The sequence below is a fragment of the Rousettus aegyptiacus genome, unplaced genomic scaffold, assembly GCF_014176215.1.
Source record: "Rousettus aegyptiacus isolate mRouAeg1 unplaced genomic scaffold, mRouAeg1.p scaffold_m13_p_1, whole genome shotgun sequence".
Classification (NCBI taxonomy): domain Eukaryota; kingdom Metazoa; phylum Chordata; class Mammalia; order Chiroptera; family Pteropodidae; genus Rousettus; species Rousettus aegyptiacus.
The window spans coordinates 71,297,126-71,312,120 of NW_023416284.1; the positions used below are offsets into that span (position 1 = coordinate 71,297,126).

The 14,995-nt window shown below is 32.8% G+C and overlaps 1 protein-coding gene across 2 annotated transcripts in view; it reads left to right on the plus strand.

The window, feature by feature from the left end:
* Nucleotides 1–14,995, plus strand: part of DEK (DEK proto-oncogene) — a 28,479-nt gene that overhangs the window by 2,992 nt on the left and 10,492 nt on the right. For both annotated transcript variants that reach the window (XM_016155872.2, XM_016155871.2), the window contains exons 3-7: nucleotides 662–763; nucleotides 1,017–1,126; nucleotides 3,290–3,384; nucleotides 3,838–3,958; nucleotides 8,182–8,370. In XM_016155872.2, coding sequence (XP_016011358.1) covers nucleotides 662–763; nucleotides 1,017–1,126; nucleotides 3,290–3,384; nucleotides 3,838–3,958; nucleotides 8,182–8,370 — 617 coding nt within the window. The remainder of the gene's footprint in view (nucleotides 1–661; nucleotides 764–1,016; nucleotides 1,127–3,289; nucleotides 3,385–3,837; nucleotides 3,959–8,181; nucleotides 8,371–14,995) is intronic.

Below are 14,995 nucleotides of genomic sequence, written 5' to 3' on the forward strand. Positions count from 1 at the left end.
TCAGTAAGTGGTTTTAGAAAATCAAGCTTAATTTTTTAAATTTTAAAGTATATGTTCTATAAAAAGTCTGGACTAAATTTTAACATTTTTGGAATGTTATAACCATTATTTGAGTATCATTTATTAAACTACAAATATCCTTTTAGTTGATTGTAGTAAATGTGAACTTGTTAAATTTTACCCTAACCATAATACCTAAAGGTTTTTGTTTTTCTTTTTTACTTATTTCTTTTGTCATCTTACTGAATTAACTGCTTTTCTCTATATCTTTTGACGTTATGATCTTAGTCTAAACTTACTGTTTTCTGAGGTGTGCTAGTAAACTGTGAATCCCAATAGAATTATAGCTAATCAAAGAATAAAGTGAGCTTCGTGAAAGCCTTGATGATTTTTCACTTCCATAACAATAATTGTAGTTAGATAAAAGTTTTTCTGATTTTTTTAAAACTGGATCTCCTGTGAGGTTGCCAGGTAAGTTACTCTAAAAAAACTTCAATAGTGCTATTAACTTACCAAGTATTTTCATTTGTTCTTTGCTTTTCAACCTGCAGCTCAAGAAAAGTGTAAGCTATTAGGTTTCTATAATTTTCTACATGTATATCCAATAAAGTTAATATATTCTTTAAGTTTATTGTTTAAGAAGTATTAAATTAATTTCTAGAAAAGAGTCTCATCGTGGAAGGCAAGAGGGAAAAGAAAAAAGTAGAGAGGTTAACAATGCAAGTCTCTTCTTTACAAAGAGAGCCATTTACAATTGCACAAGGTAAGTTTATTCTATGTTCCTTTCATTTTATGGTGAAAATGCCTAAACATACAAAATGATGGTTAGCAGTGCTTTATATTTAGTGTTTACTAAGTAGTGATGTATTATTGGTATAGTTTTATTTAATCTGTCCTAGTAGAGTAAAAGTTACATGTTAATATGCTGTAAAAATAATTCTCGTGAAATTAACTTTGTAAATGTATTAACATGTAATGGATATTTAACTTTAATTATTATGGTCTTTCTTTTCTAGGAAAGGGGCAGAAACTTTGTGAAATTGAAAGGATACATTTCTTTCTGAGTAAAAAGAAAACCGATGAACTTAGAAATCTACATAAACTACTTTACAACAGACCAGGCACAGTAAGACCTTTTTTTTTATAGCTTTAACCTAGTAGCATAGTTATGTGTTAAAATATTTTACAATAGAAACATAGTTTTAGTCCTGGAAAGGACTTCAGCAATAACTAGTTGAATTTCCATACCATGCGGGTGAACAAATTGAGACACATACTTTTTAAATGATGTATCACAGGATACATAGCTGGATATTGACAATAGAATTGCAGTATCCGGGGCTCTTTCTGCCTTAGTTGTTTTTGTACCAAACTGAAATGTCAAATTGTGATGATTATAGTGATCTTTAAATGTATTAGAAAAAGTTTACATTTTGGGTTTTTTTAGCCATTCAGAATAATTGACATAGTATAATTGTATGTCATTTTGAGGAAATATCTGATAAATTAGGTGGTAATTTGTTGCCAGTAGATTTGTTAGAATAAATTAATTCATTTACTGAATTAATATATATTCTCCCCTTATCTGCATGGGGATACATTCCGAGATCCCCCAGTAGACACCTAAAACTGTGGAGAGTATTGAACACTATATATTATCTTTCTTCCTCTTGTATGTACATATTTAGGATAAAGTTTAATTTCTAAATTAGACACAGTAAGAGATTAATGACAATATCCAATAATAAAATAGAACAGTTATAACTATACTGTGATGAAAGTTATGTGATACAGCCTCTCTCAAAATATCTCTTTGTAATGTACTCACCTTTTCACTTAAACAGGGTACTTTTCAGCTTTTCTTTGGCATATCCGAATTGTCAGCATCACTACTCTTGCACTTTCGGGCCATAAGTAAAGTTAGGGTTATTTGAACACAAGCACTGAGATACTGCCAACACTGCATCTGAGCCAGCTACTAAGTGATTAATGGGCAAGGAGCATACACAGTACTCCCTCCTTATCCATGGTTTCGCTTTTCACAGTTTTAGTTACCTGTGGTCCACCATGGTCCAAAAATATTAAATAGAAAATTCCAGAAATAAATTCGTAAGTATTAAATTGCATTCCATTCTGAGTAGTATGATGAAATCCCACTCTGTCCTGCCCAAGATGTGAATCTGTCCAGCATATTCAGACTGTATACCCTACCTTCCTGTTAGTGGCCTAGAAGTGTTGGTTATTAGATTAAATGTTTTAATATCATAGTGCTTGTGTTCAGGTAACCCTTATTTTATTTAATAATGTCTCCAAAACCATTCACCTAACTTTTACTACAGTGAATTGACATAATTTTTCTATTATTAGTTATTATTGCTAATCTCTTTAATTATGCCTAATTTATATAAAATTTGTCATAGGTAAGTATATATAGGAAAAAACATACTATACTTAGAATTCGGTAGTAACCGATTTCAGGCATGTAGTGGGAGTCATGGAACATATCCCCCAAAGATAGGGGATGGGGGAGACTATTGTGCATTGTGGATACACTGGACAAAGGGATGATTCACATCCATAGTGGGACAGCTTGAGATTTCATCATGATTCTCAGATCAGTGAGCAAGATTTATGAATTACTTGTTTCTGGTATTTTTATTTAATATTTTCAGACCACAGTAACCATGAATGGGGACAGGCTGCTGTGCTGTACACACAACTTCAGTATTCCATGTAATCAAGGAAACTTTGCTTTGGGATTATGTATGGGCAGAGTTGTTTGAAATTGTTAAGTTAGAATGTCTGAGGTGTGATGTAATTTATTTTCATGTGTGCTATCATTTGATCCTTAAAGCAATCTAATTTAAATGCATTCCATAACTGTTAAATAGTTCTAACCTCTGGACATGCTCTGTTCTTTACTTTTCAAAATCATGTGGAAAATAAGAAATATTACTTGTATTAATAAGGGAAAGGATGTCTTCTTGAGTAGTAACTTTCCACATCCCCTGGTGCTGTCAGATAACATTTAGTTGTGGTTTAATAATTACCAGTGAAAATTCCCAGATGGAAATTCATTCAAATTGTTATTTTCAAAAAATAAAGCTTGTAGGCTTTTTATAACATTAATATTTTAGTGAAAAATAGAGTTTTCAATTGTGAGTAAGAAATACTGAATAGATCAATATTGTAACTTGGGAATAGATGTGAAAATATGTTGGCTTTGAATTTTTTCTTGTGTACATTACTGGGTAATAAGTAGCATTAATAATAAGGAAAACATTTTCAGGTGTCCTCATTAAAGAAGAATGTGGGTCAGTTCAGTGGCTTTCCATTTGAAAAAGGAAGTACCCAGTACAAAAAAAAGGAAGAAATGTTGAAAAAGTAAGTTATTTTTATAAATATCATGTTTTGATCAATGCATATTAAATTTTATTTTTAAACATTTAAGCATGACTACTCACATTTTCCACATATTTTCAGTAGACTGATCATTCTTTGCTTTAAATGCTAAGACTGATTTATCTTTATAGCTGTTAACTCGGCATGTTCATTACTTTCCAATAAATAGTGGCTATCAAGTCTATCAAAAACTCAAAGACAATTTTATTTCTTAGAAGAACAATAAAGGCAAATCATTCACACAGTCCAAATTTCACAGGTTCTAAAGCAGGTTCTCCAATCCCCACCACCACCCCACCCACCCCCAGAGAAACATTGGCTGTTTTTTTAGTGTTTGTAGCTGAGTCAGTTTGTTTAGCTACTGCCTCAATATTGTGGAGCATGTTTATAACTTTCGTACATAATCACTTTGGTTTCTTCCATTTTCTGTTTCAGATTTAGAAATGCCATGTTAAAGAGCATCTGTGAGGTTCTTGATTTGGAGAGATCAGGTGTAAATAGTGAACTGGTGAAGAGGATCTTGAATTTCTTAATGCATCCAAAGCCTTCTGGCAAAGTGAGGACCAGTTTATACTACTTCAGTAACAAATCAATTGTTTATTAGTCTGTTCTTATTTTCTCTTTTTTATGAAACAATTTAATTACCAGCATTGCTGTCAACATTTAGTAATATAATCTACATTCAAAGAATACTAAGCCTTTTATTGACATACCTATAACAATTTCATGATAGAAATAACAAAAGGCATACAAATGTGTTCTCCCTTATCAGACAGAGGATATAAGATTAAGAAAAATAATTATTAGCTAAATATCAGATGGGGCAGAAATACAAGTTATCCAGAGTTACATATCTAAAAGGCACAAGAAGAATAAACAGATTGACTTAAGGCTGGTAGGGGAGGGTGTGCAATCTGTAATCAGGTCAGGAAAGACAAGATGGGGGTATATTAGAACTGGATGTTTTCTAGATACTAGAATAAAGTTATATAAAAGTGATATAGGACTCTTGCAGATTTCTTGGATTTCTAGAATCTTTAGCAGTGCCCAGAAGCCAGACGTAGATGTAAAACATCCTTAAAGTTTACCCTACTCTTCCTAAAAGCAAGATTGTTTGCCCAAATTATTTAATAGTAATATCATTTTTAGTTTGATTTTAGTTTGTTAGCAGGTATTTTTATATTCTTCCTCATTCAGATAGGAAAGAAATTGTGAAGCAGTCTGTAGGGCCAAGGAGTTCAGGGAACACCATCAGCAATGGGAGAGGGCATAAAGATTAGAAACCAGAAAATAGCTCTGGTCTTTGTTTTCATCTGCTCTTGGTCCTATTTGCTATTAGCTGGACAAGGACATATAAAGGATATTTGTGTCATGCTTACAAACCCAAGGGTTATAGTGATTTTTTGGTGTTTCAGATTGGTTTATTTAAAGATGAGAGATTATCTTTCTGTATTTCCAAACTTTTACTATGACTGTACCTCTACTTCAGAATTTCATGTGACAAGTTGAACACTTTCCCCAGAAGCAATTACTAAGCTGTCTAAGTTGTGAAGGATGTGTTGATGCCGTATTTTTCTCAGTTTCAAGTGGGTTGGTTTCAGCTCCCTGTTACTTTCACAAATTAATGAGGACCCCAAGAGCTTTTGCTTACATGGGTTATTTAGATATTCACTGCATTCTAAATTAAAACTGAAAAGTTCTAAAATAACAGCAAGCCTACTACATGTTAACAAAAGAAATGTTTTGTATGAAAAATAACTACTTTAAAAATCTTAGCTAGAAGAATGTTACCATTTATGGCTTTGAAAGTTAAGTCTGACTTAAAGACAGTTCTAGTCTTAATTTGCTTCTGCATTTCAATTTGTTGCAATGTATTGTTTTGCTTGAAGTACATAAAGAAAATCCGGCCTCACAGAGGTATGTAGTTAGAAAAAAGGAATATTTTAAAAACCCTTTCAGAAAATTGTAGGTATTCTTTGATATAACACAAAAACTCCACAGTGGTAGTTTCTTGAAGGTGGTTGGTTGTAATATAGTATCTGAAATCATGTTAATGAACTTAGACATTTTATCTATGTATGATTTTGAATATGCATTCACCATTTGAGAAATACAGGTCCTATGAATTATGCAGATCTTCTACATGTTGTCATATTTCATTAAAAACTGTCAAAAAGTAACATTCATTAATATACCCATCATCTCATCAGAAGAATCTTTAGGTATTGGGAGGTCGTCAGGTTCATGATAGTGGACATTAATTTTCCAAAATTATAATTTTTCACTTGAAATTTTAAAATTTATCATTGGCATGAAATACTATCAGTTTTCCTTGAAGTGACAGGATCATGTTCTTCATTTTTAAGAACGTGTCTATCAAATACTAAAGTCAGAATACATACAGTTTTTCTTTTAAAAATGATGTTTCATGAAGAGTAGCTAGCTTAGGTCCCACCTCAATTAGACAAATGTTATTATAGAGAAAACCAATGAACTTAATCTGTAGCCAGGGTAATGTATGTTGTGCGTCCCATTTTACACAGATATTCTAAAGATGTGTACTCAAAAGTTTAGAGTTAATACAGTTAATATTTACTGCTTTATCAAAGCCGTTCTTAAGTGAAACACCCTTTTTTCCCCTGCTAGTGTGTGGTTGGGAATAAAATGACTACTAGCACAGTTTGCTGTTTCTGCCTTTGTTGGTACTAAGGTGCCAGCCATTTTACCTCCTTTGCTTTTGCATAATCAGTATAAATGTCAATGCAATGAAAACAAATGAATAATGTCTTGGTATTATTATGAAAATAGTTTTGACCTGGGAGCCTTCCGAAAGTTCTCAGGAAACCCCAGGGTTTCCATACTTTGAGAACCACTCTCTTATCCTTTCTTAAGGTATCTCTTAAATCCATTTCTCATATTCAATTCTCTGGTAATTACTGCTTAATCTAATGGTATCTTAAGTTATTTTCTGTGTTACCGTATGCTTACATTATTTAAGAAAAACACTATGAAGTCATTAGTCCAAATTTTTTCTCAATTATAATCTTAATATTGAATCAATATCATTTTACTAGCCACCTTTTGTTACTTCTACCTTATTTGTTAAGCAGATTTTGTTTACAAAAAAGGATGATGCTGTTGAAGCTGGATTCTGAGTAATAGATTCAGCAACGTTTAGAACCAGTATAGAAAAGCTCTAAAGCATTTAGATATTAGTACTATTTTTTAATTAAAAGCTCCTCATTTATTTTTGATAGTTACATTTTCTCAGTTGGTTACTTGAATGATTTAACAGCCTTTTGCTTTCCTGTGGAGATTTATTCAGCACCCATTCCAGTCCTCATATTACTAATTCTATAAATTCTATATACTACTTGCATATGGTTCCTGAGTAGTGTGAGGGATGTCATATTTTCCTAATACTTTTGAGTCCTGGATTTCATGCTGTGAGTAGTGAGAATTTAGACAGAGTTACCATTTTTCCAAACAGTGATATCAAAGATTTTAAATCAATTTGTTTTCTGGTAGTAGTCGATAATGGTAATAGCTCACATTATCAAGGATATCTGTAAACATTCAGGGAAGTCTCTTGTAGAGAACCCTGAGAAATATCTTTGATCCACTAACGTAAAATTTCTGGAGTGACCTAAACCTAGATTGGGTGTTTTTCAGTCTGCCTTTTAGAAGGGTAGGTTTGGGCAAATTAGAGGCTATTGTGTATATTGCCTAACAATGCTGTATCACACAAGCAGCCACTTTTTAATTTTTGTGGTGACAGTGACCTGTAAGACTAGAAGTTTCTGGGAAAGGACTTGTGATTCTGCTAGTTCATGAAAGATATTTTCTAAAGTTACCACTAACATTTGTATATTTGTATATCTTAAGGTTATATTATCACATTTTTCTTGGTGTTTCTCTTTATTACAGAAAATAACATAGGCAAACAAAAAAACGAAAGATATCCATAATTTTAGAAATAAATAATTTTAATTCTTTAGTGTATGTCTTTTCATATCTTTTGTGCAGGATTATTTCATGGTTTTCAATTTCAAAAGTTAGCAAATTCTCCCTTAAGAAAACATTTGAAAATTAAATTTTTCGGTTAATGTAATTAAATAATTTTCCCTACATCACATAATCTACTTTTTGCATATACATATTTTAATTGAATATCAAAGTAAGAGAAATGCACTTATTTTGTGTTTCTTGGTTTCATAATTAACATACAGTCATCCGTGAGAATATAAGCCTGTCATTATTGAAAATATAACCCAGAGGTAAAGTGAATATAATCTATATAGTTCATAAATTCAGGATGTGTAAAGTGAAATTTTATTTCCTTTATGGATGGTTCCTCCTAATCCTTTGGAAGGTCCCCTAAAACAAGATTCTGGCAGTGGCAGTGCTAATGCTTAGAGGAATGAAGTAAATTATAAGCCTCATTCAGTATTATTATTGTCTTGATAAAGTATAAAGAAAGGTCTAAGCTTAACACGGTGTGTACTTGGGCTTCTAGTCCTATGTCAGAACATAGAATGGATATTTAAACATTAGTGAAGTGTTTAAACACTGCTTGGGTGTTTAGAGTACAGATGAAAGAGTATTGGTAGTTCAAACAGAAAAATTAATTTGACATATCAAGTTAAAGATGAATTCTTTAGAGTTAATAATCTTGGAAATATTTCTTGAGGCAGAAACAAGGATTGAATTGAGAAGTAGTTTTCATAAACAATTGGTTGAGTTGGAAATATAATACTTTTCGGTGATATCTTTATGCAGCCATTGCCAAAATCTAAAAAAACTTCTAGCAAAGGCAACAAAAAAGAACGAAACAGTTCTGGAATGGCAAGGAAAGCTAAGCGAACCAAGTGTCCTGAAATTCTGTCAGATGAATCTAGCAGTGATGAAGATGAAAAGAAAAATAAGGAAGAGACTTCAGAAGATGAAGATAAAGAAAGTGAAGAGGAGGTAAAATGTTGGGTTTTTTCCCTCTCATTTCTTTCAATAGGGAGAGCGAAATATTCCTGCTACATAGTAGGTATGGCCAGAAAACAGATTCTAGGAACTATCAATACCATATTGGTTGTTTTTAATTCAAAGGCACAGAAATAGTTAAGTATAAACCCTTTCTTTCCCTTAAGAAGCTTTTAGTTTTATTACCATGCCAGAGTATAACAGCTGGAAAAGAGTGAGATTGAGGTGGCCTAGATTTTGAGCTGGGCCTTGACCAGAGTAAGTCAAATGGGAAGGGAGGGGACAAGGGAATCTTATAGTATATTAGTATTTTATGGTGGTCTTAAACTATTTTATTCTGTTTCATGCAAAAAGCAAGGGGTGTAAGGACCACCATTTTTTCTTGTTGGGGATTATTTAATAAAAATAACAGTGATTGGTGGGCAAGTTTCCTGTCACTTAGGAATTCCCGCTATTTCCTTTTACTTGCACATATTTGTAAAATGTTGAAAATGTTTAGTTTCCAAAGTATAACTTCAAGAAAGGCTAGAGCCGCTGAGCCATTTAAAGGGTTAACTTTATCTTTTCCTTAATATATACCTTCAGTCAAGTACATGGCAAATGAGTACAAAGAAATGATTTCCTATTATTGCTAATAGTGTTTTAGTAGTATTTTAACTTTGTTTTGGTGCCCCCTTCACTGGTCAGAACTTGCACTGTAATTTGGATAATATACCTTGTCTTATTTAGGGACTTGATTAATATGGCTTGACATTTTGAGCCAAGGTGATTGTTCATTGCAGAAGGCCATCTTGTGCGCTGTAAAATGTTTGCCCGCTAGATGCCAGTAAGGCCCCCACTCCCCCACACACACCATCTTCCAGTTGTGAAAACCAAAAGTGTTTCTAGACTTTGCCAAATGTCTGGAGAAGGGCAGGGAATCACCGCTAGTTAGTTAATAACTATTGAATTAGAGGGACTACAACTGTGGTGGACTTTGATTTTATATTTATGTATGTTATATATATTTGTATTTAGGTATTTCATATCCATGCTTATTTTAATGTCAAATTTTATAAAGACCTCTGTAAAACTAAGTGTGAAATGCTTCATAATTCTAAGACTTACATATCTAGGAGCTGTTTCCTAAATATCTTAATATGTTTTTGGTATAAAAGAAGATGAGTAATCTGAGCCCTAAGGTTTTTATGGAATTGGTTTTAAGGACATCTGGGAGGAAAACATGTTTATTTATATGTGAATATAATACATAATATTGTAATATATATGAATAAACATAATAGTGGCAATGTGTAGTAATAGTATTCCTCATTCAATGAACTTGTGGTTACTATGTGTACTCACAATGCTTCCTAAAACCTTTTTAAAGGCAGAGTTAAAAACATGGAAAGTTTTCATAGATTGTAAACATCTAATTTTTCAATGAGGCAATATGATTATGAGCATGGGCTTTAGAAACTATCTGGGTTCAAATCCCACTGTACCACTGTATGACTGGGTAAGTTACTTAAACTGTAACATTAGAGTCCCGTCTATAAAATTGGGGATATTAATAGTACCAACCTCAAAGGGTTGTATTAAATGACTTTATTTAAAGCACTTATAGTAGTGCTTGGCACAAGTATTGTGTGAGTATTTAGCTGCTGCTATTACTATTAGTACCAAGGCGACCTTTTGTCATATGTAGCATTTCTAAATCCTATCTTCTTCTTCTTATTATTAAAGTAGAGGAAGATTGGATTTAGAAAGATTATTCATTTTCTTTTCAGATTATTGTCCCATTGTTTTAAGTAGAATTGAAGTCAGTGACTATAGATGACAACTAATTTGTAACTCTTACTGTTACTGAATAATGCTCGCAAGTGAAACTTTCCCACTATTAAGCACAGCCTTTCTACAGTACCATAAGCAGGATTTTTGCTGGGTCGGATGATGAAAACACATGGAGGAAAAAGGCAAACACAAAAATGCTTTTATGGACATGAAGTATATAAAGTTACATGATAAAAAAAAACTGTCATAATACTCTATTTTCCACTTCAGTTTTTCTGCTTGGGCTGATAGTGGCAGACTTCATAAAACACAATGCCAGCAAAATCTGGACTGAGAAATGACCTCTCCTTCCCCCCAAATAAATCTTCCTCCAATAATAAGCATAAGTAGTCTTCATTGCTCTAAGGACTTTCAAATTTAGAGCTCTTCTACTCAAAACCTTAACTGATGATTATATTTCTATGAAAAGCTCTTATTACCTTTGAAAGGTAAGTGCTAGCAGGAGGGAGCAATGTTTCTATGGTAACTTTTTCTTTATTCCATTTTTTGAAGACTCAAGTGGCACCCTAGTTAGAGACTTGATAAATGGAAGTATTTTGGGTCCTTACCATGAAAGGACTTCTTTTCTAAGATGCCATTAGGAAGAGTTGCAAGTTGATTGGGAAAATGGTGGATTACTTGCAGTTGGAATTTTTTTGCGTTTTTTTTTTTTCATAGAAAATTAGTTTATTTCATGAAGCGAAATTTTTTTCATAAATAAAAGACTTTTCCCCCATTAAGATAAGCTTCTTGTTCTGTTTTAGACTCTTAGAGTGAGTAACTGTGAAGATTAATTTTGCCATTTCTTGTTACCCCTGTAAATTGAGGGCTTTAGACTAAATCATGTTGCTGAAGTCAAAACTTACGCAAAAATTCGGTTCAAGTTAATAGTTGTCCATTGGTCAGTTACGTGAGGTTGAATATTATTCACTCACCTGCCAATTTTCATATTTAGCTGTGTGAAAGTAACATAAGTAAATTTCTTATTTTTTAAATGTAGAATTGAAATCACAAAATCGCAGTTACAATTAACAGTGGTCTTTAAGAAAATATCTCAGAAATAGCATGTTAGGCAATAATTGCTAAGACTTTTGTTTTAAGTTCTCTGTTCCTGTACCTCTGTTTCTATGATATGCAGTGAAGGATTCACAACAGTTTTTAATTCTCATTTTCTTTGGAATTAAATAAGTAAATATTCTTTATAGAGAGAGTGACTTGGGTAGTAATTGTTTTATAAAAGAGCTGTTTTAACCTTCTGTATTGTCTTGTCTCTTGGATATTTGCAGTTAAAGGAGAGCAATTAGGAACTTGGAAGAAACTGACAGATGAAGTTTAAAATGAGACAGTAGAAAAGTGACAGGTTTCATTAATTTCTATCAGCCTACTCTGAAAATCAACTTGTTCCTTTGGGGAAATTTTCCTAAAATTAACCAGTGAGATTAAGTCACGTTCAGACATGCCATTCACAGATATTCGACTTTAGGCAAAGAGAAATTACTGGAGACTACAGAGAAAAGAGAAGCAATGCTTCCCCAGGTTGGACCCTTAAAAGTATACCTATTTTTTTTTTCATTTTATCTAACACTTCTGTAGTTTTTGTTTCCTAGTGCTTTAATAACAGTCTCTTATCTCTAAAAAAAGTATAAAACTGAATTTTTACATTGTATTGAGAATTTATCTGAATGTTCTAGTATGTATCAGGAATGTTTTCAGCTGTAAATACTTAAAAACCTTACTAGTAATGTCTAAAACAGGAGCTCCTTTTTTTTCATGACAAGTCCACAGATAGGCAGTTCTGAGCCAGTATAGGTGTCAAGAATTTGGGTACCATCTGTCTTTTGAGCCATCGTCATGATATGTGGCTTTTAATTTGGTGATCACAAGACAATTTTACCTGTAGGCATTGTATCCCTGTTCAGACAGGAAAGAGCAAAGGGCTTCTAGTGATGTTTTGGCTCCCCTGCTCTCACTTCCCCACCCAAGGGATGCCTTTTATCAGAGACCTTCCATGTATATCACATTGGCCAGAACTTGTAACATGGCCACTTTGCTAACTGAAAGGAAAGCTATGAGACCCAGGTGTTAACTTTTCTGCATCTATAGGAGGAAGGCAAATAAAAAGTGAGATGTTGAGTGAACCATTGTACAATAATTGCCAAATTAGAGAAACTTTCAGTTATAATTTTTGGTAGACATATTTGGACCATTCAGAATATTTGGTAGTAGTAGGAAGGCGAATGTGAAAGTTTTGTTAGTCCTTAACTATGTTCTAAAAAACAAGAATTCACCCCATTTCATAATTTGATCAGAGGAATTAAATAACCATATAAACTACTAAACCTTTTGTTGGAAGGCAAAGTCGAATAATCAACCATATTAAAATATTTACACATCAACTTGTTTTCATAATCTTTTGTTAAATATAACAAGACTTGCACATTCTTTACTCTTGGCACTCTTGCGTTTTCTCAGCCAAGTTGTTTTAAGAATAGTGTATTTTAAGCTAATTTTTATTTTCGTCTGTTCACCCAGTACAACCTTTCTGCTGTGAGGACAGGATTCTGGCTCTGTGACAGGCGTCTTTTTTGGAGACCCTCCTTCAAAGAGCCCTGCTGCCTATAAAAGATAGGTAAGCCTTCTCTCCCAAGATTATTTTTTTTTGCCTTCCTTCAAAAAGTGCTTAATGTCACTCCTCTGATTTTATACCTTCACGGTTATCAGAGACTTGGAAAATCCCCTTTAAATTTTTAAAAATTTATATTATTAATCTTTTAAAAATTTATATTACAGCACATTGTACTATCTAAAATTAATGGCAGCTGTCAATTTTTATCTGTTTCCCTTTAACACATCAAAAATACCTACAATACAAGATAGTCCTCATTGAACCACTCACAGCATATTCAAAAATAGCGAGCCAGCACCTTAAAAATAAATCCATAACAATTTAGAAACTAGCCTTTTCTTCCTTTTTTGTTTTAACTTGTTAACCTAATTTTTTCCCATAAATTTTGTTTAAAAATTCCAAGTCTTGGCTCCTATTTAGTTAAATAACAAAGATGTTAAGTGTCATGAATACTGCCAACATTTTTCCTTAATAATGTCATGTTATGCGATGTGTTAATACAGTTACTAAAATTTTCAGAATATTTTAAAAGAGACTTAGAATAAGGGACCAATACTTGGTTTCTAATGTAATTACTTTTTGATTGCTCGAGTCAATAAATTGAATGTGCTAAGTGCCGTTGGAGTTACAGAAGATATTTTCTGCCTAAAATACCTCTTGGGTGACACTTAATACTATAGAATTTTAAAAAAGAGAATCTCCCTATCTGTTGATGAGGGAAAGTTTTGAGGAGAAATAGAAGTGCCAGTTGAAGTTGTTGACCTTGTGAATAGAAGGGAAAGGTGGACGTGTGTACAAAAACGGGGAGTAGGAAAGCACAGGGTGACTTTGACAAACACACTGTGGTTAGGTAGTGTGTCCAGAAGTAAAGCAATGAGAGGTGAAGCTAGAGGAATGTACATTAAAGTCAGACTAAGAGAACTGATGAGTTTAGGCATTGTTGTGTGAATAATAAAACTTCTGAAGATAGATTAATCATTCACATTCCTTCAAAACCATCTTATTCCATCCACCTGAGCACTTTGCCATGTCATGGGGAGAAGAGAGATAGCCTCTGCCTTCCAGGAACTGACAAGTCTACTTAGAGAGAAGTACCACTTGTTCAATAAGCATTTATTGGTACTTATAAGGAGAAGAAACTATTGAGTATCTTGTACTTTCAGGTCTTGCATCTCATTTAGCCTTGATTCCATGAGACAAGAGTATATATCCTTATTTTTGTGCTTTGAAGATGTAATTTATAATGATTTTTAAAAATTCATTCTCTTTATTACTCTTTCTAGAGGTTCAAATGTACTCTTGTGTTCAGAATTCTCCATATAGAACTACTGATGTAGATCCAAATTTCATTTCAAGCAGTAGCTTTTGGAAAGTTAATATGAGTATAAATATACTGCTTATAAAAACTTTAAGAGCTATTGACATAAACTTAGAACTTGGGAAATTATCTTATTGATTGCTTTATCTGGTTCCTGCCTTTTCCTTATATATCTCCATTAATTCATAATCTAAACCAGTTGACAAACTAACCTATACACCAGATTTAGCCTATGCCCTATTTTTGTACATTCTGCAAGCGGAGAGTGGTTTTTCCACTTTTAAAATATTTGTTAAAAAAAAAAGAATAAGAATGTGCAATAATGACCATATATAGCTAGAAAAGCCTTAAATATTTACTACTTTGGCAATCTATAGATGACCTAAACTAAAAATTTATCTCTCATCTTAATGTGGTTTTGGGACTTTTAAAGTATATAGGTGCCCAAGCTCAACCCTTGATGATTTGATCTAAGTCTATTTTTTTTTCTTCTTAAATGTACCATCTATATAATAGGTAAATTTTGCCAGGAGGCAGTTATATTAAAAGTTAAGAAATTTGGCTAACTGCTTTAAATGGGAAACATGTTTATCTGTTTCTAATGAAATAGAACCTCAGGGTTGGAATAGATCTTTAAAGGTTTTTTAGTCTCCAAGAATCTTTTCCCATTTCAGTTTTCCAGATAATTACATAACTACTAAGTGCCACTTCTAATCTCTGCACTGAAGACTGAGAAACAAATACCCTTACATAGTTCACTTTAGTTGGTAGGAGGGGGGAGGTCAAAGATTAGGAGAAAAAAATGCAATAGAATATAATTTAGCTAAAGTAGAAGCTGGAGAATATTTACCTCTTTCTAGGGC